This window comes from Durotheca rogersii (genome assembly GCF_024521655.1).
Source record: "Durotheca rogersii strain YMJ 92031201 chromosome Unknown GGS23scaffold_20, whole genome shotgun sequence".
Classification (NCBI taxonomy): domain Eukaryota; kingdom Fungi; phylum Ascomycota; class Sordariomycetes; order Xylariales; family Xylariaceae; genus Durotheca; species Durotheca rogersii.
The window spans coordinates 578,647-601,307 of NW_026251251.1; the positions used below are offsets into that span (position 1 = coordinate 578,647).

The 22,661-nt window shown below is 55.6% G+C and overlaps 8 protein-coding genes across 8 annotated transcripts; 5 read left to right on the top strand and 3 right to left on the bottom strand.

Moving 5' to 3' along the window:
• Positions 1 to 915: 915 nt before the first annotated feature.
• On the bottom strand, positions 916 to 4,517 carry GGS23DRAFT_578712 (phosphatidylinositol 3-kinase). Its single transcript, XM_051517005.1, has 4 exons — positions 4,357 to 4,517; positions 4,207 to 4,293; positions 4,029 to 4,130; positions 916 to 3,966 (listed from the first exon to the last, which is right to left on the bottom strand). The coding sequence occupies exons 1-4, from the start codon at positions 4,413 to 4,415 to the stop codon at positions 1,461 to 1,463; spliced, it is 2,754 nt and encodes a 917-aa protein (XP_051369792.1). The 5' UTR covers positions 4,416 to 4,517; the 3' UTR covers positions 916 to 1,460.
• Positions 4,518 to 5,308: 791 nt separating this feature from the next.
• Positions 5,309 to 6,703, top strand: GGS23DRAFT_598960 (uncharacterized protein; the record flags this gene model as incomplete). The annotated part of the gene is made up of 2 exons (XM_051518858.1): positions 5,309 to 6,461; positions 6,516 to 6,703. 2 exons carry the CDS (start codon positions 5,309 to 5,311, stop codon positions 6,701 to 6,703), a joined length of 1,341 nt encoding a protein of 446 aa, XP_051369793.1.
• A 622-nt stretch (positions 6,704 to 7,325) lies between these two features.
• GGS23DRAFT_598961 (uncharacterized protein) lies at positions 7,326 to 8,633 on the top strand (the record flags this gene model as incomplete). Its single annotated transcript, XM_051518859.1, has 1 exon — positions 7,326 to 8,633. One exon carries the CDS (start codon positions 7,326 to 7,328, stop codon positions 8,631 to 8,633), a length of 1,308 nt encoding a protein of 435 aa, XP_051369794.1.
• Positions 8,634 to 9,450: 817 nt separating this feature from the next.
• On the top strand, positions 9,451 to 10,579 carry GGS23DRAFT_598962 (alpha/beta-hydrolase; the record flags this gene model as incomplete). Its single annotated transcript, XM_051518860.1, has 4 exons — positions 9,451 to 9,494; positions 9,780 to 10,107; positions 10,173 to 10,388; positions 10,439 to 10,579. 4 exons carry the CDS (start codon positions 9,451 to 9,453, stop codon positions 10,577 to 10,579), a joined length of 729 nt encoding a protein of 242 aa, XP_051369795.1.
• Positions 10,580 to 12,030: 1,451 nt separating this feature from the next.
• GGS23DRAFT_208146 (vitamin H transporter) lies at positions 12,031 to 14,095 on the top strand. The gene is made up of 3 exons (XM_051511857.1): positions 12,031 to 12,530; positions 12,617 to 12,867; positions 12,924 to 14,095. Exons 1-3 carry the CDS (start codon positions 12,341 to 12,343, stop codon positions 13,869 to 13,871), a joined length of 1,389 nt encoding a protein of 462 aa, XP_051369796.1. The 5' UTR covers positions 12,031 to 12,340; the 3' UTR covers positions 13,872 to 14,095.
• Positions 14,096 to 14,741: 646 nt separating this feature from the next.
• On the top strand, positions 14,742 to 16,954 carry GGS23DRAFT_578721 (FAS1 domain-containing protein). The gene is made up of 4 exons (XM_051517006.1): positions 14,742 to 14,764; positions 14,865 to 14,970; positions 15,051 to 15,848; positions 15,926 to 16,954. The coding sequence occupies exons 3-4, from the start codon at positions 15,150 to 15,152 to the stop codon at positions 16,676 to 16,678; spliced, it is 1,452 nt and encodes a 483-aa protein (XP_051369797.1). The 5' UTR covers positions 14,742 to 14,764; positions 14,865 to 14,970; positions 15,051 to 15,149; the 3' UTR covers positions 16,679 to 16,954.
• GGS23DRAFT_613261 (uncharacterized protein) lies at positions 16,865 to 19,288 on the bottom strand. The gene is made up of 2 exons (XM_051520558.1): positions 18,757 to 19,288; positions 16,865 to 18,524 (listed from the first exon to the last, which is right to left on the bottom strand). Exons 1-2 carry the CDS (start codon positions 19,087 to 19,089, stop codon positions 17,061 to 17,063), a joined length of 1,797 nt encoding a protein of 598 aa, XP_051369798.1. The 5' UTR covers positions 19,090 to 19,288; the 3' UTR covers positions 16,865 to 17,060.
• Positions 19,289 to 19,504: 216 nt separating this feature from the next.
• GGS23DRAFT_578727 (Pal1-domain-containing protein) lies at positions 19,505 to 22,140 on the bottom strand. The gene is made up of 4 exons (XM_051517007.1): positions 21,575 to 22,140; positions 21,077 to 21,512; positions 20,230 to 21,021; positions 19,505 to 20,169 (listed from the first exon to the last, which is right to left on the bottom strand). The coding sequence occupies exons 1-4, from the start codon at positions 21,617 to 21,619 to the stop codon at positions 20,156 to 20,158; spliced, it is 1,287 nt and encodes a 428-aa protein (XP_051369799.1). The 5' UTR covers positions 21,620 to 22,140; the 3' UTR covers positions 19,505 to 20,155.
• Positions 22,141 to 22,661: the final 521 nt, after the last annotated feature.

The following is a 22,661-nucleotide window of genomic DNA, read 5'->3' on the forward strand; positions in this document are numbered from 1 at the left end:
GCATGATGCTATATATACTATACGTAGTATGCCACTAACATCCATTACCTCGCGTCAACTTCCGCCGTGCTTACACCTATACGTGTATATGGGAGCGCAGCCTCGTCCGTCAGGATCTTGTCTACCTTTTTTTGCCTGTATAGATTCGGTACCTATGTATATCACCCCCTCTGAGCAAGACAAAAAAACAGCTCGCACGGCAACCCGGTCTGAGCTGGGAGAACATCAGTGACGTGTAGCCACCACGGGGACGCCACATGTCCTGGGTGCGGTAAATTCTCGATCATTTAATACGGGGAAAAGAAGGAGAGGGGCGAGGAGGGGTAAAGAGAGCCATACCTACCTAGAGGTAGGTACCTAGGTAGCCACGACGTGAGATGCCACGACGTGAGACGCAACTTACACACCTAGGTACCCAGGTATATATGGCTTGATTTTTCACGGCATTAAACCTACATAGCCCATACGACCAGAAAAGAAGTCACGGGACTTATGGCAACTTCCGAGAGGCTCCAATGCATCAGGTGTTGGGCACCTCCTTCGACTCCTCCCTCGTGTACCCCCCCCCCTTACCTATTCGGAGACGTGCCTAGGTGCCTACGCATTATTTCTAGGCACGGGCAGCCTGCATACAGGTCTGTATGTACGTGTAGGTATATATATGCAATATATCCACCCGTGGCGCAGCCGGCAAGCCTCCGCCTATGCAGCTAGAGCTGCGAGGATACCGAGAATACGGGGAATATTTCATTGGAAATGCAAGTCCATCCTCCCCCCCGGCGCGTCAAGTTAGGTACCCACCTGCCTAGAGGTCAGGGGAAGTACCTAAAGGGAATATCGCACATACGCATAGGCATATTAGACAGCAGGTGCCTGCATACATACCTAGCTAGGTACCTAGGTAGGTACATGCCTGTAGCTCAACGACCTGGAGGTATCGCGAGGTAGGTTACCTGAGATCAGTAGGTTACTTAACGAAGGATAGGTTCGATTCCTAACAGCGCTACTTGGTAGTCTTCGTTCTTTAGCTCACCTACCTGTATGCCCGGATAGGAGGTATTAGGTGTCCATATGTATAGGTACGCAGCGGACGGAAATGCGCCTTTCCCTCCCATCCCACGTTGTGGCTGCCGCACTCCGTTCGTGTTTCATCATCGCCCATGATATAATGTCGAGACCGCTAGCTCCCGTCCAAAGCTGTGAAGTGGCTTGCATTTGATCCGCTTGTCTCCGTCTTCTGTATATCGGGTATCCTGCGTGGGTGTGATCCTGGATCTATGCACGCGCGTCGTTTTAGAAACGACCAACAAAACTCCGTCATGCGTCCCGCATCTCATTCACTTCCAACCCGCTCTGTTTGCAACCCTCTCCGGATAGCTGCCCGACCAACCTACGCCGGGCCCCGTCCCAGGACCCTCCTACATACATATCATGACAGGTTGCCAGCACCTCTTTTACCCCTATGGCCTGAAGGCCTGCACCCAATCATGCAGCCGGTCGATGACAACAGGCATGATGCCGTTAAGGCTATCCTCCATAATCCCGTCCAAATGCCGGATTGCGTCTTCCTCGTTTAGCTCTAGATGAAAACGCTCCTTCACCTTGAAAACCGCCTTGTCTGGCTCGATCTTAATGTCCGGGATGTTGGCATGCACCATGAGGCTAAACAGATTCAGGATCAGGTTCGATGACTTTCGCAGCGCGGCGAATGCGAGGAAACAGTACTGCTTGAACTGCAGGTACTGCTCGCTCGGCGGGTTCGAGCCACCCATCGCGTCCGCCATCTCTTTGCTGAGTTTGACGGCGGGCGCGAATGGCTTGGGATCTCGGCCGAGGATAAACCCGAAATCGGCGTGGAAGAAGTGGCCGTCGGGAGTGAGGAGCAGGTTGTCCAGGTGCCGATCGCCGACTCCGAGGATATAGGTGATGACGCAGTATCCCGCGCACGATTTGACAAACGTATCAAGCGTCTCCTTGCGCACCCCTAGGTAAGCCCGCTCGTCGGGGTTATGCTGCTTGAGGTAGGCAAGAGCCGGATTGGCGCGGTACTTATAAGATATCGCCGCGAATGTCTGAGAGGGTATAAACTGAGAGGCTCCCGCGGTCGTGCTAGTCGCGAGAATTTTGTATGGCGTTAATTTGAGATCTAGGTTCTCCTTTTGTAGCAGCTGGTCCATAAGGGTGATAATCTGGATGACTAGTTGGTCCTGACGTAGGTCATCGCCGGTCTTGAAGAGTATGGGGTATTTGCTGCCCGAAGTCGTCCTAAATGTCACCATAATAGGCGACAGAGAGGACTTGAAGACCCGCGTTTCTTCTGGGATCACGCCCGCTACCATGACCGATGGGTCTAGAGGGATAGGTATAGGCGGGTCGATAGATAGAACCTCATTTTTTGGATCTGCCAGGAAAGACTTGGCCTTTTCCACTTTCCGGGCCACCGACTCGTTTGAAGCCTGAATCTCGGCCGATATCTTAGATAACACCGTGACGAGTTCGGCTTGTCTCCTAATAGTAGTTCTTGTTTCTCGACCTCCTGGACGCTCCTCCAGCTCCTTCATGAAATCGTATTGGACTTTAGCGTACATAGTACGTACCTCTTCTCCCTGGTCGTTGCTCTTATCGTCGTATTCGACGCCGAGATACCAATAGAAATAGTTCCCGAGGGTGAAATTTTCCACGGCACGCGAAATTAAGAAGTTAGCGAGCGAGGAGGCGCGTACAGCAGCTTGGCTAGAGTCGGTTGATATATGCTCGAACTTGAGAGCTTGGACCAGTTGGAGCAGGTAGAGAAGTAATTCGTGATCATCGGCCTTCCTTAACCGATCGACCGCATACGCCCTCACGGCCCGGTTGTCAAAAGTAGGGCCGAGTAACTCCAGCGCGTCGTCCACGTCAATGTCGGTCCACTTACTGAGGACCTGGATGGCCTGCTTGGATTCGCTCTGATCCTGCCAGTTGACGGATTTGACGAACTTGGTGAGGGCGCGTTTGTCCTTGGTCAAATGGTAGCGGAACTTCCAGACGAGATCCTTTTCCTCGGGCAATAAAGTATGGGTCGGCGAATACGACATGATCGTATTCAGCTCGTCGCGGACTTTGGCGTTGGGCCTCAAATCCTTGTCTAATATTCCGTGACGGTGCTGACTCCTAACAAGTCGCCTATGCTTGCTTTCTGCCGGGTTGTCCCGAGCCCCAACTTCCGGGTCGTATATGCTGACGAGACGACCGCTCATACCGTGTCCCGCGCTATCGGGGCCGTTGATACCGGGGCCATACGACACCTCTGGAGGGGGCTTCATTATAATATTAGATTGAGAGGCCGAAAGGTGTTGGAAAGAGGAGACGGGCGGCGACGGATATTCGTGGTCTGCAAACACGACGGGAAAGTCGAAGCGAGGTAGTTCCACGTTCAGCATGAACTTCGACGGGCCAGGCATCAACTGGTCATTTGCTCCGAGATTCGTCGTGTTATTCTGGGATCCGTCCTTTGTAACATTGATGGTCGACTGGCGTTGTAGAGATTTAATCGAACTCCTTGCCGCCTTTAAGCCACGCCTCTCCGTCTCGCGGAAGACTAACTGATCCAACCATTCGACTCTGGGGATCTCGTTCATCTCGTGTTTTTTGAAAAGCTTCTCGAGGCGTTCAAGCTCCTCGGTTTCTTTATCTACGAGGGTGCTGCTCTCTTTTTTAGAACCACTCTTCTTCTTTTCGGTGCTCGACGGCGTAGTTGTGTTGTCGTTTCCGTCTGCTTGTTTGTGGCGATGAACTAGACACTTCTGCCTGCCCTTTTGTAGCTGGTTGTCCTGGTCGAATAGGGGGAGTGTTGTTCCGCCGAAGGGGATCGCATGGCCTTGGGCCTGTTTCCCGCCGGTCGGGGACAGATCCCATATCGTGATGGCAAGATACGAATTGATCGGGAGGGATTTGTAGGGAATCGGTAGGGTGAGCCATTCGTTCCACCTGATATGTGTGAATTAACATGCTCTATATCGGTGGACGTACATATAGTGGTTGAGTCGTACCTCCTCTCATTACGGAACGCCTTATATGATGTCTGTACAGGGACTGTTAGGGGCTTCGAGCCAGCCCATACTTGGACGGTAACATGAAGATCAGAATGAGGACTTCGGAATGCCTAGGTCAGAACCATTTGCCTCGAAGAACAATCGATAAGCGGAGTGGCGCCCAAAGAGTACACACCTCAAGTTGGAGCCAATGTGTCTAAGATCGGGTCTTTTCAGTAACGTTGAGTACAGATGAGGTGTTTCGTCGCCCTCAAGATTGATTCTACGCGGAACTCGTCAGTCCGCCAGGGACAAATCGACAACGGTACATCAGATGTGATCTCACATGCGTATGCTAACCGGGTAGTCTAATAACTCAGAGCTACCAAATGAAATGGGCTCCATCACGGTATTTTCTGTCCCATGACAACTTTACGATAGTAAAGCTGTATATGCCAGGAGGGAGGGAGGGAGGTAGGTAGGTAGGTAGGTAGGTAGGTAGGCAGGCATGCATTCACGGCTGGTGTTTGGTGGAGGAATTGATGTTGACAGGATGTAGGTGTTTAGTCGCACATGACACTGCTTTGTCTTAGGTTATGTACCTATTTCGTCATCCAGTAACAGTACTTGAGGTACACATATTCTTGGGTCCTAGACTGTGGGAGCTTGGACCACTATGACATGCAAGATTGGCTGACACTTTTGCTTGGCACATAGGTAAGGTAGAAGGTGCCCGTACTGGCACCTTGAATGGAAGTTAGGAGGTACCTAGGATGAGGTTAGGTACCTCCTCTAGGACGGTAAGACTTCACAAGATTGTAGGTACCCCAGCAAATGTCATTATATCTTTAGTACCAGGTACCTGTTATGCATCAGGTTTAGGTACATAAGTACCTTTCTACAGGGGCTTATCAGATAAGATAACTTCCAGTCAAATCAGTTACAGCAAGAGGAAGGTAGGTTCTTACCTAATGATAGGTCTTGACCCATCACTCAGCAAACATAGGTAGATGCCCATGTGGAGACTTGCCAGTACTACGCTAACTACCTAGGTACCTAATAAACCTGGTCAGTCGCGTTCAGCCTCGAGATGACGCGACTTGGTGCGCGCCTCACCGTTGCCAAGCCTTTAATTGAGCAGACCTCAAATCGTCACCATCACCAGAAATTCGACATCTTCCTGGGTTTCCACAAGAAGGCTGTCTTTTCACAGAGTCTTGAGATACTAACAAGCGTCTCAGGTCCAACGTCTCAGGTCCAACCGACCGCTTATAGATCTAGAGCGACTCCAACCAGACATGCAGCCGATACAATTGTCTTCCGACTCCGAGTCCCCCGACTCCGCGCCCGCTGCTGATGATCTTCACAATCCACTAGTCATTAGAGACAAGGGTAAACAACTTGAAAGTGCTTCAAAAAGGAAGCGAGCCTCCACCCATGGCGCTGAGCAGTCTAATTCCCGACGGCGCACGCGCGAGCCAGGCGTAGATGTGGAGGACGGAAAGGAGGGCGATATGGATTTCGACCCGGATCAGTCCATGGTGGAAAGGCGCAATCTCCAACGCGGGTATCGGGATCTGCTGCGGGATCTCCAAGAAAACGGTGATGAATATCTCAAGCAGGATTCTACCGGCTTGCACGAAACGCTACGAAAGGCGAACCTACTGTTATCCGGCGTGAAGCAAACCACCGAGGCTACTATCGACTCAAAACTCTTGGTGAATACTGCTGACGCATCATATCGCAAGACAGTCCGTCTGACCTCGGGGAGTGCTGCTCAAGGTATTGATGTTGACGAATTTGTGTCAAAATGCATCACCTACATGAGACTAGGGGCAGGGATTACGGAAGACGACGCCCCGGAGCTTACCGCTACACAGCAGCACCGAAGACGGCCGGGCCGCGGTGCCCTCGGCGACGAAGGGGACGACTACGATGATGTTGGTGACGAAGGGGACATGCTCAACTGGGAGCATCTCGGCCGCTTTGGATGCCTCCCGAACATTCGACGTCCGGCTGCACCCGGCTTCCTCCTCGGCCCTCTGTCGGCCGAGGTGAAAAGGCGGAAGATTATCAAGCGCAGTGCCCCGTTCCGACCGAACAATCTATTAGAAACGAGACCCGAGGTTCTCAATGCAGAGGACGTCCAGAGGGCGGAGAAGAACGATCTTACTGCTATCTGCTCCAAGATTCTCCAAAGGCTGAAGCAGGTGCAAGACGAAGCCCAGGATGTGGTAGAGGAGGCCGTCAACCGCGGCGCTAGCGATGAGGAGGCACAAAGACTGATGGACCGCCACGGCTTGAGGGACACGGGCGGTATAGATCTCTTGAAATTTGTGGTGAACCCGCGCTCCTTTGGACAGACGGTGGAGAATATGTTTTACGTCAGCTTTCTGATACGAGACGGCCGCATCAAGATCGATTTCGACGAGAATAAGCTACCAACGCTACGTAGGTCAAGCCTCCTCGCAAATCTTTTTTATTAAAGTGCTGACCCTGGCCAAGATCCGGCCGACCGTGAGGACGAAACCGGTTCCACCAAACATCGAGCTCAGAAGCAGCAAGCCGTATTATCTATCGATATGAAGACCTGGAGAGACATCATCGATGCATTCCACATCACCGAGCCGATCATAGAGCATCGCATAGAACAAAGTCACCAAGGGCCTGGATCGCGAGGCTGGTATAACTAACCCCATACCAATCATTAACTCCTGCTCGCCCGAATACACCCCTTTCGTGTATATGCGCACTTATTATATACGAGTATAATGCAGGACATACATGGACACACCCCAGATAGCCGTAGTGGCAGAGTTCGTATCAATTACGTACAAACAGGTTATCGTTGTTACCTTAACAACCCGAGGGCTAGTCACCAGCATTGGATGGCACAGAGTCATAACTGTACCACACTCCTTTCTAAGGCACCCAATTCGGTTACTGAAGCAGTGACCATTGGGATTTCTGATTCCAGGGCGACAATGGCTGTTTTCTAGTCACCTGGTCTTAGCCCTGGCCCGCAACAGCACAAACGGACCCAACACGAGGTGTTTTCGGTTTCCTGACTTATTGATTCTCTCTTTCTCCATCCTTGCCCATTTCATGAACTTCCAAGTGTCCTCGACACCAGCTTCTCACCACAGATCCCTCTAGTACCGACCGTTCAAGCACCGAACTGCCTACCTCTTCGGCCAGAAGGACTTGAAGATCACCCAACATACCCAGCCTCGCATTGAACTTAATCACGTCTCTTCAGAAACGCTCTACGTCGCCCCTTACCCGTACTCTCACCCCATCATCTAGCCAACCATCATGCCACCACCCGCACAGTCTTTTGGATGCACTAGTGCGGTTACCACGGCCAACCCCTTGTATGAGGGGCTTGTAAAGGGCTACCTATCTTTAGAACATCGCTACAATATCGTAGCCAATGAGCGAGACAATCTCGTAGAATCATTCAGGGCTGGTCTCCTAGAGCCACTCCCGGAAACTCACCACGACCTCCAGGCCATCAAACAACATATCACTGCCACCGAGCAAGCCAGAGATGCCGCTCTAGCGCAGCAAGCATCACTCGAGTTGCAATTTACACAAGAAATATTCAGCCTGAGACAGCAGGCCACTAAGGAGATTTCTGAGCTAAGGGAAACTATCCAAGAATTCTCTCGCCGAGAGCAGAAAGCCGCCCAGGCTTTATCCGGGCTGCAGCAAGTAGCCGCAAAGCAGGCAGACGAACTCTGCAAGGCGGCGCAACTAAACAGGCAGATCCGCCACTGCATGGCCGAGATACGAAAACTCCGAGTTGACAATAGCTCACTGGCTCGAGAGCTTAAGGAGTGTACCGCGCAGCGAGACGAGGCCTACAATATGCTCCCAGGGTCCGCGGTGAAAGATATTGGGATTATAAACCCAACTATCGGCCTTTCCCACTGGGAGACTCTCCCGTATCAACTCGAGCAGGCCCAAGGCAAAAACCAGCAGCCAGATTCACTCGTAAAGGAGCTGCAGAGCGAGAACTTGCAACTGGCGGCGCAGTCCGTTTCGCTCCAGCGAGACATTCAGGTCATGGCAATGCGTTCCCGCCGCCGTACTAGCAAACTACGTTCCTCACACCTAAACCAATTACGAAAGTGGAAATCCCGAGAGAAAAAGGCCCGGATGAACCTTGAAGCCGATTTCAAGGCGAGTGTCGCGGCACAAGCCAAGAGTTATATTGAAGCGAGGGAGGAAGTAATCGAGAAGAAGTACCGTAAGAAATACGGCAAAATGCTCACGATTGCCGAGAAGGAAATGTGCGAGAGAATGCTCAAACATGCTGCATGTTACCGGTCCGAGAAGGAGTGCTCGCCCCTCACATCCGCCAGCGCCCGAGCTGCCAAGGACGCCGATATCGCGGCTTGTCGAAAGCACGAATGCGTCGCCCTTAAGACCGCAGGAGATATGTTAGCGGCGGTTCATACGGAACACCAGCACGTCTACTATTCAGCTACGCGGGTGTTCCACCAAAGCGTGCTCGAAGAGGATCTACTGTCCCTGCGGGTCGCATGGAAGCGGAGGAGATTCCAAGAGCGAGCTATGAAGAACAAGGAGAGGAACCAAACGATCACAACGACGGCATAAGAGCAGGAGCAGGACTCCGACAACAAAGCAGTGCCCCGAACCATTGCCATTTCATGATGAGTCCAAGAGAGATGACTTTCGTGCGGCGACGACGGAGGGAAACCACCTGATACCTTAGAGATTATATTAATTGTTCGCGACTGGGATGACAGCAGCCTAAGAGCACTGGAAGTTCTAGAAGGGAAAAGAACACCGGAAACACGAGGGACCCCAGGAGCGTATAGCAAGAATACTAAATGTACCAGGAGCGCGCTTAGTCTTCCCCTTGGTTCTCTAAATTCTCCGAAATCTTGACTCTCGGACTCGAGACTTTCCGCTGGCATGTTCTTCGTGTCCTATCGACACTATGACACTTCGACTCACTGAAAGAACTAATCTACCTAGAAGGCTGCTAAAAGTACTCTTGGGCCTCTTCTCCCCATCCCCCCCTTCTCCCTGACAAATCCACGGTGAACAGGAGGGTGGGCAAGCAGTGTAAGCGGAGCATGATGTTGTATTAGAGCTCGTCACGCCCACGTTGAACAGGATTCCATGCGATTCTCGCCTGGTCGAACAACACGGAAGCGATCCGGAACACCCCATCTGAGATCCAACATATTTTCCGCCTATAATAAGTGCCGTAGGCTTTGATTAAGGCAATCAACTAGGTCGCTCGTAGCAGGGGTCGGGTACTACGGAATATGGAACTCCTGTTGGTACACGAGACTCCGCAAGTCTACTTACCTTTAGGTCGACGATTGCCTACCTAGGTAGTCAATTCTCGAATCGAAGGAGTACCTAGCTCAAGCAGACCCAGCGAGTGATGACGCCCCGCGAGATGACACCAATCCTAGCTGTCGAGAGCGCCGTCATCGCGATTAGGTAGGTGAGTCCTTCAGATACGCATCTTTACGGTCCGCTATATCCGCGACGCCCCCGGAGGGCAGACTATATATATGCGTGAACGTAGAATGGAAAGAGGAGACCTACACCTCCTCCCTGGTAAGGTGGTTAGACACTACCACTATCCGGCCTCCCCCACGACACTCCAAAGAGAGCTTGGCGAGCACTGTTGGCCCGCTTCGTGGCCATCATTTACCTAGGTAGAACATTCAGCTCCCCCTCACCAGCTTTCTCCCACCTCTGTCCGCTCTCTTCTCCACCGAGGGTTTCCAAGGGAAAAGAAACCCAGAAAGGAACGGCCGCAGACGCGCCGCACTCGAGCTTCGTCACCACGGCGGACAGCGTGCGGCTGCGGCACACGCAGCAGGGCCCGCCGTCCACGCCGGCGCTCGTCTTCATCGCCGGGTGGGCGCAGACGGCGGCGCAGTTCCGCGAGCAGGCGGCGCGCCTCCGCGTCAACCACGTACGACCACCGCGGCCACAGCGACTCCGACAAGCCCGCGTTCGAGTACCGCGTCGCGCGCCGACGCCGCCGACCTCGACCTGCGCGACGCCGCCGCCCTCGTCGGCCGCTCACTCCATGGGCGCCTCCGTCCTCTGGGCCCCACCGCGACCTGTTTTCCCCGCGTTCCCTGCCGCCTCGTCCTCGTCGACCAGACCCCCGCCATGACCGCCGACCCGGCCTGGCCCCCCCCCGACCGCAGCGCCGTGTTCCCCGCCGGCCGACGCTTCGAGCTCGCCGCGCGCGAGGCGCTCTCCCGCCGCTTCTTGCCCAGCGCCGACCCTGCGGACCGAGCGTGGGCGCTCGCCCAGCAGGCCAAGACGCCGGCGCCGCTCGCGGCCGACTGGCGCCACGTGCTCCCGCGCATCGATGTGCCGACGCTGGTCGTCGCCGCGCGCGCGGCAGCCCGGTCCCCGTCGAGGCCGTCGAGCGCGTGTCGCGCAGCAGATCCCCGGCGCGCGGCTCGAGGGTCTTCGAGAAGCACGAGGGCGGCAGCCACTTCGTGTTCTGGGGGAACCCCGACAAGTTCAACCGCGTGCTGGAGGAGTTTCTGGAGAGCTGAGCGCGCGCCCGCCCGGCTAGTGTGGCATTGCCTACGCAGGCAATTCGCTAATCTCCGATCGGATGTGTTAATTATACGGTAGAAATTTTATCCTTGTATGTCACTCGGTTGCATTGGGCCGTGGGGGGGACCACGGTAAATTCTCTCCCCTACCCGACCCCCACCAGGAATTGCACGGGGCTCAACTCCCTCTCTCTACCCTCGATGGGCAACGCCTTATTGGGTTAAGAACTAGAAGCCCGTACGGCTGCAGGGAATATAGCCGGCGCGAATCTGAATTGTACACATAGAGAGGCACCATACTCGTGGGATTACGGAGCTGCGATATATACAAGGATATATAGCGTTAGCAAGAGGACCTCGCGTTATATGCTTGTGATACTAGGTGGAAATATCCTATAGCAAATAGCGCGTGAAGTGCAGAAGGGCGCATGCTGCGCTTAACCCAGCTGATAGGAATGTAATGTGGCTTTGTTTGAGGCAATGGTTCCCAGGGGAAAAGAATTAGAGCAATAGGGCAGAGAAATGGGATGCCAACGTTATATATACCACCGGGGTTTGATACCGTCAAGATACTCACAGCGGTGTTTAGCCAGGGGAGTAATCTCTATACAGGTTGCGCTCGATGGCAAGCAACACGACTACTATTTGACGACAGACCGCTCTCGCATGTGACTTTGGGAGAAATGTTGCATTCCACGCCAGATATCTACTCATACCTATATATTCTGTTTAAGCACCTGCGCATTTCTGGTATAGCTATTTAATAGCACATAATATAATAAATTACCCCCTTTCTTTCGCTAGAACCCCCCTTCCCCCTCCCGTCTAATGATTTTCCTTCCTCCAGCAACTAATATGCCTATGATATCAAGCCCCCACTGTCGATAAGTGTGTGCCTTGCCCTCTCTTCCCCCAGCAGTATAGAAAAATGCATACGCGTGGATCGACCCATATCATTCACTTGATGCTTCTGCCGCGTAATGGCGCCGCACAGTGTTACAACGACCAGGAAAGCGTTGGGGGGGGATGGTGCCGCTTGACCACTCTCTGATATTCTCCTGGTCGAGCCGGCCCACTCATAATCCCAGATGCCCCCCTTTTCACACAGGATAACAGAAGGCGTCAAGATACTGCCCATTCCTCAAAAATAGACCTCTGCGCTGCTGTCTGGTGTTGAATCTACGTAACTTCGAAGGCAAATCATATCGCGGAGGCCCTTCGACACGCATAGATAACTAACGAATAGCCAACCATTCGTATAGTCTCTTTCCGCCAAGCCCTACCAAGCAGGATATCTATAACCCTGTCAGGTTTTCTCTAGTGACGGCTATTAAAGTGTGATAGTATTCTCGCGATAACTACCCACGTCCTAGACTATGCCGAGGGCAAGAATGCATAGTCGGGCCGGGCCAGAAGTGTGTATGTGTATGTATGGTTGATTCTGAAGGGTAACGTTGTATGATCCCTGCGGATATCATCAACGCCCCCCCCCGCGCGCGAGCACGTCATCGGCTTATGTATGAATCCGGATATCGTACAATCTGCGGCGCCCATCGCGCAATGGTGCAACCGGAGAAGAAGATATCGTCAATCTTCTATGGCACGAGCACCGCGGCAAAGATGGCTATAGTTAAGTAGCGTGCAGCCTCAGCTATTTTTTTCGAAGATGAAGAGATGAGGACGTGTACCACCGTCTACCAACGATACCCTATTCGTCTCCTCAACTCAAGCGTGTGTGTATAGAACAGTGCGCGCGAAATGATGGATGCCGACAACCCGGGACCTGGGAATACTAACGTTGTTCGGAGATCGGCGTGGTGGAAGTTACAATGGTATTCGGACGACGACACGCCCGAGGAGCGTCGGTTCATTATCAAGCTCGACTTGATCGTCGTGCCCTATGCGCTGCTCGCCTACTGGGTGAAGTACATCGACCAAGCCAACCTGAGTGAGCAGCCTCGCGCCGCCTCGCGTCGTCGAGTCGGCACTTCCGATGTGATGGTTTCAAACGGTTATAACTAATCACCTGAAAAGATAACGCTTATGTCTCTGGGATGAAGGAGGACCTCGGGTTCTACGGCAATGAGCTCGTCAGATTGCAGACGATGTATATCGTGGGCGCCGTGCTCGGGCAAATCCCGTTTCTGTTCTTGTTCACGTATATTCCGATGTACTGGCTTATCCCGTCGCTGGACGTCCTCTGGGGGATCTTCACGCTGCTTCAATACCGCGGGAATTCCTTTGCGGAAATGGCAGCGTACAGATTTTTCGTCGGTTGGTTCGAGGTTTGCCGTGCCTTGGTTCGAGCTCACGCCAACGCCGAGTTGCTGACTTATCCTAGGCAGCTTTCTTCCCAGCCATGCACTACGTATTTGGAAGCTGGTACCGCGGCCACGAGATCGCCCGTCGCGGCGGCGTCTTCTACTTAGGCGTCGGTCTCGGTACCCTGACGGCGGGGCTGATCACGTCCGCCACGACAAGCGCTCTGGAAGGAGTCAACGGCCTAGCTGGCTGGAGGTGGATGTACATCATCTGCGCCGTGATCACCATCCCAGTTGGCATCCTCGGATACTTTCTGCTGCCCGGTAGCTTACAGAAACCGAATCCCTGGATCCTGACGGAAAGCGATCTCGAAATCAGCCGGAAGCGACTAGCGAGAGGTGGCCACGCTTTCCAGGGGAAGTTCCAGGTCGGCACGATCAAGAAGATTCTCGTGAGCACACGGTTCTGGGTGGTAGTGCTAGTCGACGTGCTGTTCTGGAACGCCGGTGTCTATCTAAACACAGGCACCTTCTTGCTCTGGATCAAGAGCCTAAACCGGTACACGACGCCGCAGGTGAACCAGTTCGGGACGATCCAAGCTGCGCTAGCCATACCCTACACGCTGTTCACGTGTTTCGCCTCGGACCTGTTCATGGGTCCGGCGTGGGCCATCACGTTCGCCAGCACGTGGAACGCGGTGGCACTTCTCATCCTGACGATCTGGCATGGCGTGCCCGAAGGAGCGATTTGGTTCGCGTTCTCGTCGGGGTACTGGGCGATCTCGTTGTCGAGCGTATTCCACGGATGGGTAAACAACCTGCTGAGAGACTCGCCAGAAGAGCGGGGATTCACGTTGGTCATGATCAACATCCTCGCGCAGTCTTCGACGGCTTGGACACAGATCCTCACGTTTCCGACGCTGGACCAACCGCGGTATCCGAAGGGATTCCCGTTCTGTCTCGGCTGCGCCGTGATGCTCATCGTAGCGACGTGGATTTTGCATTGGCACACCAAGCAGCAGGGGTAAGCCACACAGACTTCACTATCGACGATACGCAGGGTAGGGCGAGGGCGGAGTGGGCATGCTTGCTGACAGAAGGGCAGGAAACACACAACCGACCATGCATCGACGTCGTCTTCAATCGTCGGGCACGACTCCGAAAATGGCGAGGCCGGATCCGCGGTGGCGGTCGAGGCGGGCAAACAGAAGAATACTACTTAGGCGGGAGGACTCGACTGCCTGCGTGCCGATCCGCGGCGAGGGGGACAGGAGAGAGAGTACGCCATCGAATTCCCGGATTCGTGATCGAGATAAGTGGAATAAGTCATTAGGAGCTTGGCGAGAAATGAAGCAGTTCCGGTCTTGCTAGGTTGTTTTGGAGAAGTCCCTAGGTACGTATACTACAGTATATGCCTATAGCAGCATGTATGCACATACGGCATTTAAGGAGCAACTAACCGTAAGTAATTGCGAGCTACACGTATACATACCAGTACCTCCCTCGAGAAGTCATCGGTACCTGCTTACGAGTAGACAAGCAGCTTCTCATGTACACGCTCAGCATGCCTCCAACCTGTAGATACCTATGGAATACCTTGCCCAGAGGTACCTGTCCAGCGGATGCATGCGTTACGAGGTGCCTCCATAGCTTACGTAGGCGGGTACCTAGACCTTGCCGCTTTGGGGCTCGGGCGGCCTGGCCTTTCGCACTCTTCTCCGAGGTGGGCTGAGGTACGAAGGTCATGACGAAGGAGGATCCATAACGCGAGCACGAGTAGAAATCACCCAACTCGGCCCCAGCAACGCCGTCCAGCCCTGCCGTTGGTCCGTTGAGAGAGATCGAGAGAGAGGGAGAGAGAGGGAGGCGAACGAACGAGAGGATCCAGCAAATCGCCCTTCCGTAGGTCCCGGGCCTGGGCGTAGGTCTCCAGCCGATTGCGTGTTCCACTCCATCCCTCACCCTGTCCCCTTTGTGATTCCAGGTCTGACGCGCCTCCATTGCCTAATTGATACACACAGCTTGACGTAAGTGGTCGCTAGAGGAGCGCGCCCCATCCCCCTCGCACAGGCAGAGGGAGGAGGAGGGGAAGACGGAGGGAAAAAAGGACTTACTACTGCTAGGCAGGTAGGTAGGTACGTCTTATAAGGCGAAGCCCCCTGGGTCCTAGGCAGAGCGGTTTCTCATTCCCCTTCCTACTTCCGTAGACCCTGAGCTGCTCAACCGATCACCAAGTGGTCATCAGGAGAGCGAGAGAGAGTGAGCAACCAACCAATCTACCAACCAAGCGTATCGACATCGTCGACATGAAATACGCCACCGTAGTCCTGCCCTTTGTGGCTGCCGCCGCCGCCTTCGTTATTCCCGACGAGGCCACCGCCGAGCAGCTGGCACTCGACACCAACGGGCCCACTGAGAAGGCGTCGTCCTCCTCCTCTCCATGGTGGCACAAGCTGTCTGGCCCTGTCGATGACCTACTGTCGTCGTCGGGTAACGCCTTTGACGCCGCCCTCGACACCCTCAATACCCGGGCCGGCAAGCTCAGTAGCTTCTTGCCCAAGGTCGTCGATTTCCTCCCCTCGCGCGACTACACCAGCAAGCCCGGCGAGTCGGGGCACCACGGCGGCCAGACGAACTTGACCGTGTACCAGGCAATCCACGCCTCGAACTACACCACCAAGTTTGCCGCCCTCGTCGACGACTATCCGGACCTGGTCGAGAAGCTCAACAGCACCTCGGCGAACGTGACCGCCTTCGTGCCGACGAACAAGGCCTTTGAGCATATCCCGCACCACGACGACGTCCCGAAGGAGTTCATCGAGAAGGTCATCCAGTACCACATCGTTCCCGGCCTCTACCCCGTCGGCCGCGTGCTCTTCCATCACACCCTGCCGACCAGCCTGATCGAGGAGCATCTGGGTGGGCGCCCGCAGAGGCTGCGGGTTGGCTTGAGCCTATTCGGCCTGAGGTTGAATTTCTACAGCAAGGTCGTCGTGGCCAATATCGTACGTCTCCTTTTCAGCATCTTCGTTTGCATCTCACAAGAGTCACGCACGCTAATTCCACCACTCCCTTAATACAGGAAACCAAGAACGGCATCATCCACGGCGTGGAGAGCATCCTGGTCCCGCCGCCGCCGGCAGGAAAGGTCATCTCTCTGTTCCCGACTAAATTCTCCACCCTCCAGCTTGCCGCCGAGAAGACCGGGCTATCGCACCACCGTCACGGTGACGGCGACGGCGACGGCGACGACAGGCCGGAACTGACGGGCCTGACGCTCTTCGCGCCCACCAACACCGCCTTCGAGCGGCTCGGCCCCGGCGCCAATGCCTTCCTTTTCAACACGGAGAAGGGACTGACCTACCTCAAGGCGCTGCTCCAGTACCATATCGTCGTCAACGAGACGCTGTACACAGACAAGTTCTATGGGAAGAAGAAGGGGGAGGAGGACGGCGGCGAAGGCGACGACGACGACTACTATGAAGACGGCGAGAAGAAGCGAGGCGAGGGCGCGAGGCACTACCACCTCGACCTGCCGACGCTGCTCGGCGACGCCCACCTCGCCGTCGACGTCACGCGCTGGTACGGCTTCGTCCGGGTCCTGATCAACGGCCGCGTCCACATCGCCCTCGAGGACGGCCTGGCGCGCGACGGCGTCATCCAGGCCGTCGACGACATCCTCATCCCGCCGCGGCAGCACGGCCGGCCCGCGTCCTGGGACCTCGACCTCGACGGCGGGATCCCCGTCGGCGAGCTGGTCGCCCGGCTCGACCCGTACCTCGAGCGCGACGGGGGCTCGCAGAATGAGCAGGAGCCCGCGGCCGGCGAGCTGTAGGGTGGAGCAAAGTAGTAGGTACTGGGTAGTTGGTTAGAGATGGGATGATGCATCTCTTCGTAGGTGATCTCTGTGATATAGACGTAGGTTAGGACCAGTCGCGACCAAAAAGGAGGGGAGATGCTCTAATGGGAACAGCGTTCAGAATTTGCAAATCGCTCCTAGAGAAGGGCGGGGGAGGGGAAGCGGAGAAGCTTGATCTCGCTCTATTTAATCTCACAGGTTGACAAGTTACTATGGTTGATATCGAACGCAGCCGCAAGAATTTTGACGTGATACCTGACCCAAGCAAGCAAGCCTTCCGCCGCCTCTAGGTGCGGCTTTACATCCGTAGTATAGGGCACATGTGACTCTTCGCCCCCCAGAGCAAGTCTACCACCTTTTATGACCCTGGTCCGGGAAAGGCGTCGACGATCGTGACGCCGGCGCGCACGTCCACGGCGCCCCAGCGCTGCTCTCGACTACGTCTCTGCCACCTCCCTCCTGTGCCGCCGTCGCCCCCGCTACCGCCGGCGTTCCTCCCTTCCTCGCCCCCGCCGCCGCTTGCCTCCGTGGCCCGCTCCCACACCCCGAGCTCGTCGAGCAGCACCTCGACGACCCAGCAGCGGCGGGCGTCGGCGGGCGAGCGCGGCACCCGCGTGCACAGCAGATGCAGGTCAAGGAGCTGTGCGAACGTCGCGCCGAACGCAGGCTTGCTGCGCGGCCGTGCGGGCGCCGGCGCCGCGCTGAAGACGGACCGCAGCGTCGGCGCAGGCGCAGGGGCGGCGGCGGCGGCGGCGGTCGTGGCCGTGGCCGTGGTCGTGTTGAGGAGCATGACGAGCGGCGGCGCGGGCGCGCGGCACAGGTGCCGCAGGTGCGCGGCCAGCAGCTGCAGCGTCGCGTGCGCGGCCGCCTTGCCGTGGTCGCCGGCGCGCGCGAACAGGCCCGCCAGCAGCGACGAGAAGTGCGTCACCAGGATGATGTCGGGCAAGGTCGGGGTCGGTTCGTTCTCGCCCTTCTCGGCTCCCGCTTCCCGCCCGCTCCTCTCCTCGTCTCCCGCCGCTTTCTCGGCGTTGTCCTCGCGAACACCGCCCGCTGGCTCTCTGGGGGTTGAGGTGGTCGGTGGTGCGGCAGGGGGCAGTTGGGAAGGGGGAGGTCGGAGGAGAGGCGAGCGAGGTGAGCGAAGAGAGGGCAGGGTTATGGGTAGTTTCGCCCGGGGAGAAGCAATCATCGGTGGTGGCGAAGAATCCAGGCCTCCGTCTTCGTCGTCCTCGCTATCTTGTATTTCTGTCTTATGAGTCCTTGGGGGCAGTTCGGGCACGGGGGGGTCTGCTACGACCAGCCCGAGATCAGCATCACTATCCTCGTCGTTTCCGGAAACTTTACTAGGGGACGGCTCCGAGACCAACGACTCGGGGAAAACTGCCTGCGCCTCTTCTTCTTGGGCGGTGGTAGACCGTATAGGATCTGCCCCCCCATCTTTCCCGCTGGGGCTAGCTATCTGAGCACCCTCAGTCCTAGCATCAGGAGTAGTAGAGATAGGGGTCTCTAGCTCTCTAATCACCTCCCACAAGCCCTCGATATCGAAGATGCGGGAGATCGAGACGCGCTCTAGGCAACTCCTTACTATCCCTTTCACCACCTCCTCTACCTCCTCCGTTCCCCGTGGCCTGTGGCCCGTCGCGAACCTAGCTCTCGCTTGCGCCGCGACCACGTCCCGCAGCAACGGCAGGATCGCGGCGGGGGGCAGCGTGGTGACGACAGCGGCCCGCAGCCTATTTGCCCCCGTGCTCTCGGGCTTTCCGCCTCCAATCCCCTCGCCGCTATGGTCAGAGACGAGCGCTCGTGCGACCGTCTGCAACCCGACCTAACCCTCGAGCCCCTTTGTCAGCATTTACTTAATCCGCTCGCCTTGCCATACCACACCTTTCCCCCTTAGAAAGGGTTCTATCAGCTTCAGTCTTGTTTTTTTTTTTTCGTATATCTTAGAGAAGGGAAAAAGAAAAAGAAGGCTAGATCGTCACAACACATAGACGAAGACGCCTCTCCACGCCCACACGCAGACGCGAACGAATAGCCAGACCGGGCCGGAAACTTACCAACACCCCAAAGTCCGCTTCCTCGGCACTCACGCCGACGATGGTGCCGCGCTCGAACCCGCCGCCGAGCAGCGCGCCGCCGTCGATCTCGGCGCACCCTGTGCGCATCCGTAGCCTGTCCCCGTTTCCCCATCCACCCCCCTGCTTCGTCGTCGTCGTCGTCGGCAACAGCCTCTCCCGCAGTCGCCGCACCTCGAGCCCGTACAGCGTTGCGCCAGACGTGGGTACGTACTGCGGGCCCGCCGGCGACGGCGAGGAAGACGGACGCGGAGACGTCGAGGACGCGGGGCCGACTACGGCGCTGGTGGCGACGTCGGTTTCCTCCGCGCTCATGCCGTCTGACGGGGTCGCACGGCCGGTATGTATCACGGCTCGTTAAACCCCCACTTATAGCGTGTGGTGGTCGTGGATGAGCAGCAAATAGTACGGTTGGCAGAGGTGGCGGCGGCGTCGGTGTTACTCGTCATCGGTGCAAGGCGGTAGGTTGAAGGAGAAGACGAACAAGGGGAACAACCCGAGGCCTACACTCATCTATCGGGTACCTGCATATTATATTGATGAATTAGCGATTACCCGGTTGGCGAGGTAATGTACGTATCAAATGCCTCGACATTTCTACTCATAAGTTCCCGATGCCTCTACGTTATCAAATACTCTCCACTGAAGAATGTACCATGACACAGTCGAGACCAGAGTATCAAAGCCTCTCGGTATCAGAGCCTGTTGCCGCATGTCGCACAGAGGCTGCAGAATTTCTTGATTCCGTCTCCCTGCCGAGCCGGTGCGTCCTTGGATATGCATATTTCCACGTCTATTATCGAAGGCAACTTGCTTTCTCAATCCCGAGTTGAACAACACTACATACATGTATCTACATATTAATTACACTACTGCCCAGGAAGAGAGCATTTCTGCATATTTCTAACCAGCACTGTCAAGTAATTAGAAGCTTTCTTCATTGAGTTCATTCTGGGCGAGCTTTGCCTAGCCACCGGCAGCAGTATTCCCTCCACTCTTGTTTCCCTCTCTTGCTTTCCCCACAATGGTATCGAGGGATAGCCGAACGGTGTTGCGGGCGGCCCCTCCCCTGGGCGTCGTACACGGCGCGAAGAAGGGTAGGAGAAGATGGAGGTATGAAAGGCTTGGACGCGTAAATTGTTAGCGCGCGGAAACCCTTCCCTCTGTTATTCTTCCACAACCAACCCATGCCAACACTGTTACTTTCTCCGAGAAGAACCTGCGAGGCGTCCACGTTTTGTCCACGTTTTGTCCTAAGTTCCACCGCACTAGGCCAACGGCAAATCCGAAGCTCAGGAAGGAAAAAAAAAGCCATCCCACCCTCCTCGTCCCTACTATGACCGCTGAAATCCGCCCCGGCCGATCTCGATGTAGCCGTTACCTAGTATCTGGCCACTGTACCCAGACACGATTCGTTAACACTGTCCATTTCTCGAGAGGTTTAGATAGCCATACCCGGAGCCGACGGTGGTACGTCTCTGCTGGGCGGGTCCGGTCGCTGTCGCCGACCGCCCTTCAGGCTCCTGACACGCGATAGGAAGCCATCTGGCCCCTTCGATCCCTTGGGAGACTCGGGCGACCCAGGACCGTCGCTAGTTGCTCGGCGCTCGGGGGCCGTATTTGGTAGAGGGGGTGGTGGGCTGTTTGGGGTCATCGCGTTCGAACCCTTACGCTGGACAGAGATGCGCTCGTCGGCCTTGTCGTACTCGTTGAAGAAGGGGTTCCTCTCGCCATTGTTACTCCCGTTGGGAAGGTCGGCCGAGCGCGAGCCATAATTGCTGTCTGGGCTCGTAATTCGCCCCGACTCGCCGTAATCGCGCGGTGCACGCTTCATGCTTCGGAAACGTTGCACAACTGATTTCTTCCTGCCCAATCCTTGTTCCAAGCCCTCCTGTGCCTCGGCCTGGTTACGCTGGATTGCGGTACGGGCAGCCGGAGTGCCCTCCAAAAACGTCGAGGATCCAAGACCTAGTGTCTCTTCGCCCGTGACGAATTCGCTCGCCTGCTTAGGATCAAAAAACGTCGTCTCGCTCTTTGACTCCTTACCCACACTTCCGAACATACTAGAAGCGTCGTGAGGATCATGTCCCATGAACTGTGCGTGGTCGGGTCGTTGATTCAAGGGGCCTGCGCCTCCGATCGAGTTATTCGCAGAGTCCTTAGCAAACGCCTGCATGGGGGCGCGGCGACTTCCCTTGCGGTTTCGGCTCGGATTGCAGGCGTCGAATGGGCCATCATGGTGGAATACTAAGAAAGTGTAAGGCCGGGAATCCTTTGCGTTCGGTCTCCTCAAAATACTCACGTCCTGTTCCATAAATGCTGGTGGCATCGAGCTGATCAATGATATCGAGCTTTCGGCCTCCCCGGCTCTTGTCCTTGCCATCGCGATGGCGCCGCTCGCCCTCCTTACGCTTAAGCTCACGTGCCTTCTTTTCTTCTTCGGTTAGCGGCTTCTCTATCACAGACGAGTCGCTATTGCGTCGTGGGCGACGATCCGCCGTTCTCTTGGGAGAGCCAATATCGATGAGCTTCTCCCCATTCCCGGTACCGTGCGCCCTGCGCGCTCTCAATGCTTCTTCTTGCGATCGAGTAGGCCGATGAGACGAGGAAGACGTTGGGCCACGACCTCGCGGAGGGTTGTTTTCGCCTCGAGGGGGGGCACCTGGAGGGCGATTCATCGGAGGTCGGCCTGGGGGCGGTCGGGGTTTGGCCTCCTTATCGTCAAACGACAAGTTGTTCTGAGAGCGAGGATTAATAACCGGTTTCGCGGACCAGGGCGAGACTAGAAAAGCGAACTTACAAATAGGTCCTCGACCGTAGGCGACTTCTGGCCTTTAGATGCCATCTTATCGAGCGAGACGGAACTGGCAGCAACAGGTTTGTTGGATGGATCGAGGAAAGGATTTCTCGAGGTCGGTCGGGGAGGAGGATCATCAAATGGGGAACGGGGAGGAGTAGATAGGCTGGCGGGCGATGCCGCACGATTACGAAAGGGGTTGTTTGATGAGAGATTAAGCGTCAGACCAGGGGATTGAGCGGACGAATTGTTATCAAACAGACCTATGAATAGCAAACGGAAGAAAGTCGGTTAGCTGATCGGATCAATGCAGATTTGTTGCAATGCGAAGATGACTATGATAGGCAATTGTGAAACGTCTACCACTGCAAATGAAACAGGCCGCTGGATATGTTAAGTGGACCGTTGCCTAACACGGCTCCCCTTTATCGCAGCAGTTGGTGTTCGAGATGGGAAAGGAAAGGGAACGCGAAGGGGAGGGGGGGGGAAAGGGGGCGGCGGAGCTGGGACGTCTTCGCTTCCCGACTACTACGCCATGTGCTACTTACCAAGTAGATCTGCTGAATGTGAGGTGGAGGACATGGTGTACGGAATCCCCTTGTTTCCCTGTTTCTAGTGCGGGTTCGTTGTCTCGCAGGGGGTGCTTGCCGGCCCCGTACTGGTAATCAAAGAGCCGGGAGAAGTGCCCAGTCAACCAATAGCTGACTTTTGTTAAGAGTTCAGAGCCGAACGTGGAAGAGGACAACACTGCAGAATTCCTGGCGAGGTTGCGTCAGGGGTGAAAGAAGATGGGCCGCGATCGTCAGAGAACTATGATGTTTTCTGACCTCGGAGGCTTGGAAGCGTTTCCCGCACGAAGCCAATGATCTTTGCCGGCCCTCTCGAAACCTAGCACGACACGGGTCCAACGACGATCCAAAAGATCTAATTTGTCCGTATATGCGCGCGCGCGTCGGTACGAGGGAAAGCGGAATTCAGAGGAGAGTTCAAGAGACGCCAATCAAGCTGTCGAGCAACTTTGTTACAAAAAAAGGCGCTTGAGGCACGTAGGGGGCCGCGATGTACACTGTGGCGAAACGCTTCCAAGTGC

Coding starts and splice junctions, on each gene's coding strand:
- GGS23DRAFT_578712 (XM_051517005.1), bottom strand. CDS start 4,415: ATGGAGCCCATTTCATTTGGTAGCTCTGAGTTATTAGACTACCCGGTT. Junction 4,294..4,356: donor TACCCGGTTAGCATACGCAT/GTGAGATCACAT, acceptor AGTTCCGCGTAG/AATCAATCTTGAGGGCGACG. Junction 4,131..4,206: donor CACATTGGCTCCAACTTGAG/GTGTGTACTCTT, acceptor GGCATTCCGAAG/TCCTCATTCTGATCTTCATG.
- GGS23DRAFT_208146 (XM_051511857.1), top strand. CDS start 12,341: ATGATGGATGCCGACAACCCGGGACCTGGGAATACTAACGTTGTTCGG. Junction 12,531..12,616: donor CATCGACCAAGCCAACCTGA/GTGAGCAGCCTC, acceptor TCACCTGAAAAG/ATAACGCTTATGTCTCTGGG. Junction 12,868..12,923: donor TTTTCGTCGGTTGGTTCGAG/GTTTGCCGTGCC, acceptor GACTTATCCTAG/GCAGCTTTCTTCCCAGCCAT.
- GGS23DRAFT_578721 (XM_051517006.1), top strand. CDS start 15,150: ATGAAATACGCCACCGTAGTCCTGCCCTTTGTGGCTGCCGCCGCCGCC. Junction 15,849..15,925: donor AGGTCGTCGTGGCCAATATC/GTACGTCTCCTT, acceptor CCCTTAATACAG/GAAACCAAGAACGGCATCAT.
- GGS23DRAFT_613261 (XM_051520558.1), bottom strand. CDS start 19,089: ATGAGCGCGGAGGAAACCGACGTCGCCACCAGCGCCGTAGTCGGCCCC. Junction 18,525..18,756: donor AAGCGGACTTTGGGGTGTTG/GTAAGTTTCCGG, acceptor CTCGAGGGTTAG/GTCGGGTTGCAGACGGTCGC.
- GGS23DRAFT_578727 (XM_051517007.1), bottom strand. CDS start 21,619: ATGGCATCTAAAGGCCAGAAGTCGCCTACGGTCGAGGACCTATTT. Junction 21,513..21,574: donor CTACGGTCGAGGACCTATTT/GTAAGTTCGCTT, acceptor CCTCGCTCTCAG/AACAACTTGTCGTTTGACGA. Junction 21,022..21,076: donor CAGCATTTATGGAACAGGAC/GTGAGTATTTTG, acceptor ACACTTTCTTAG/TATTCCACCATGATGGCCCA.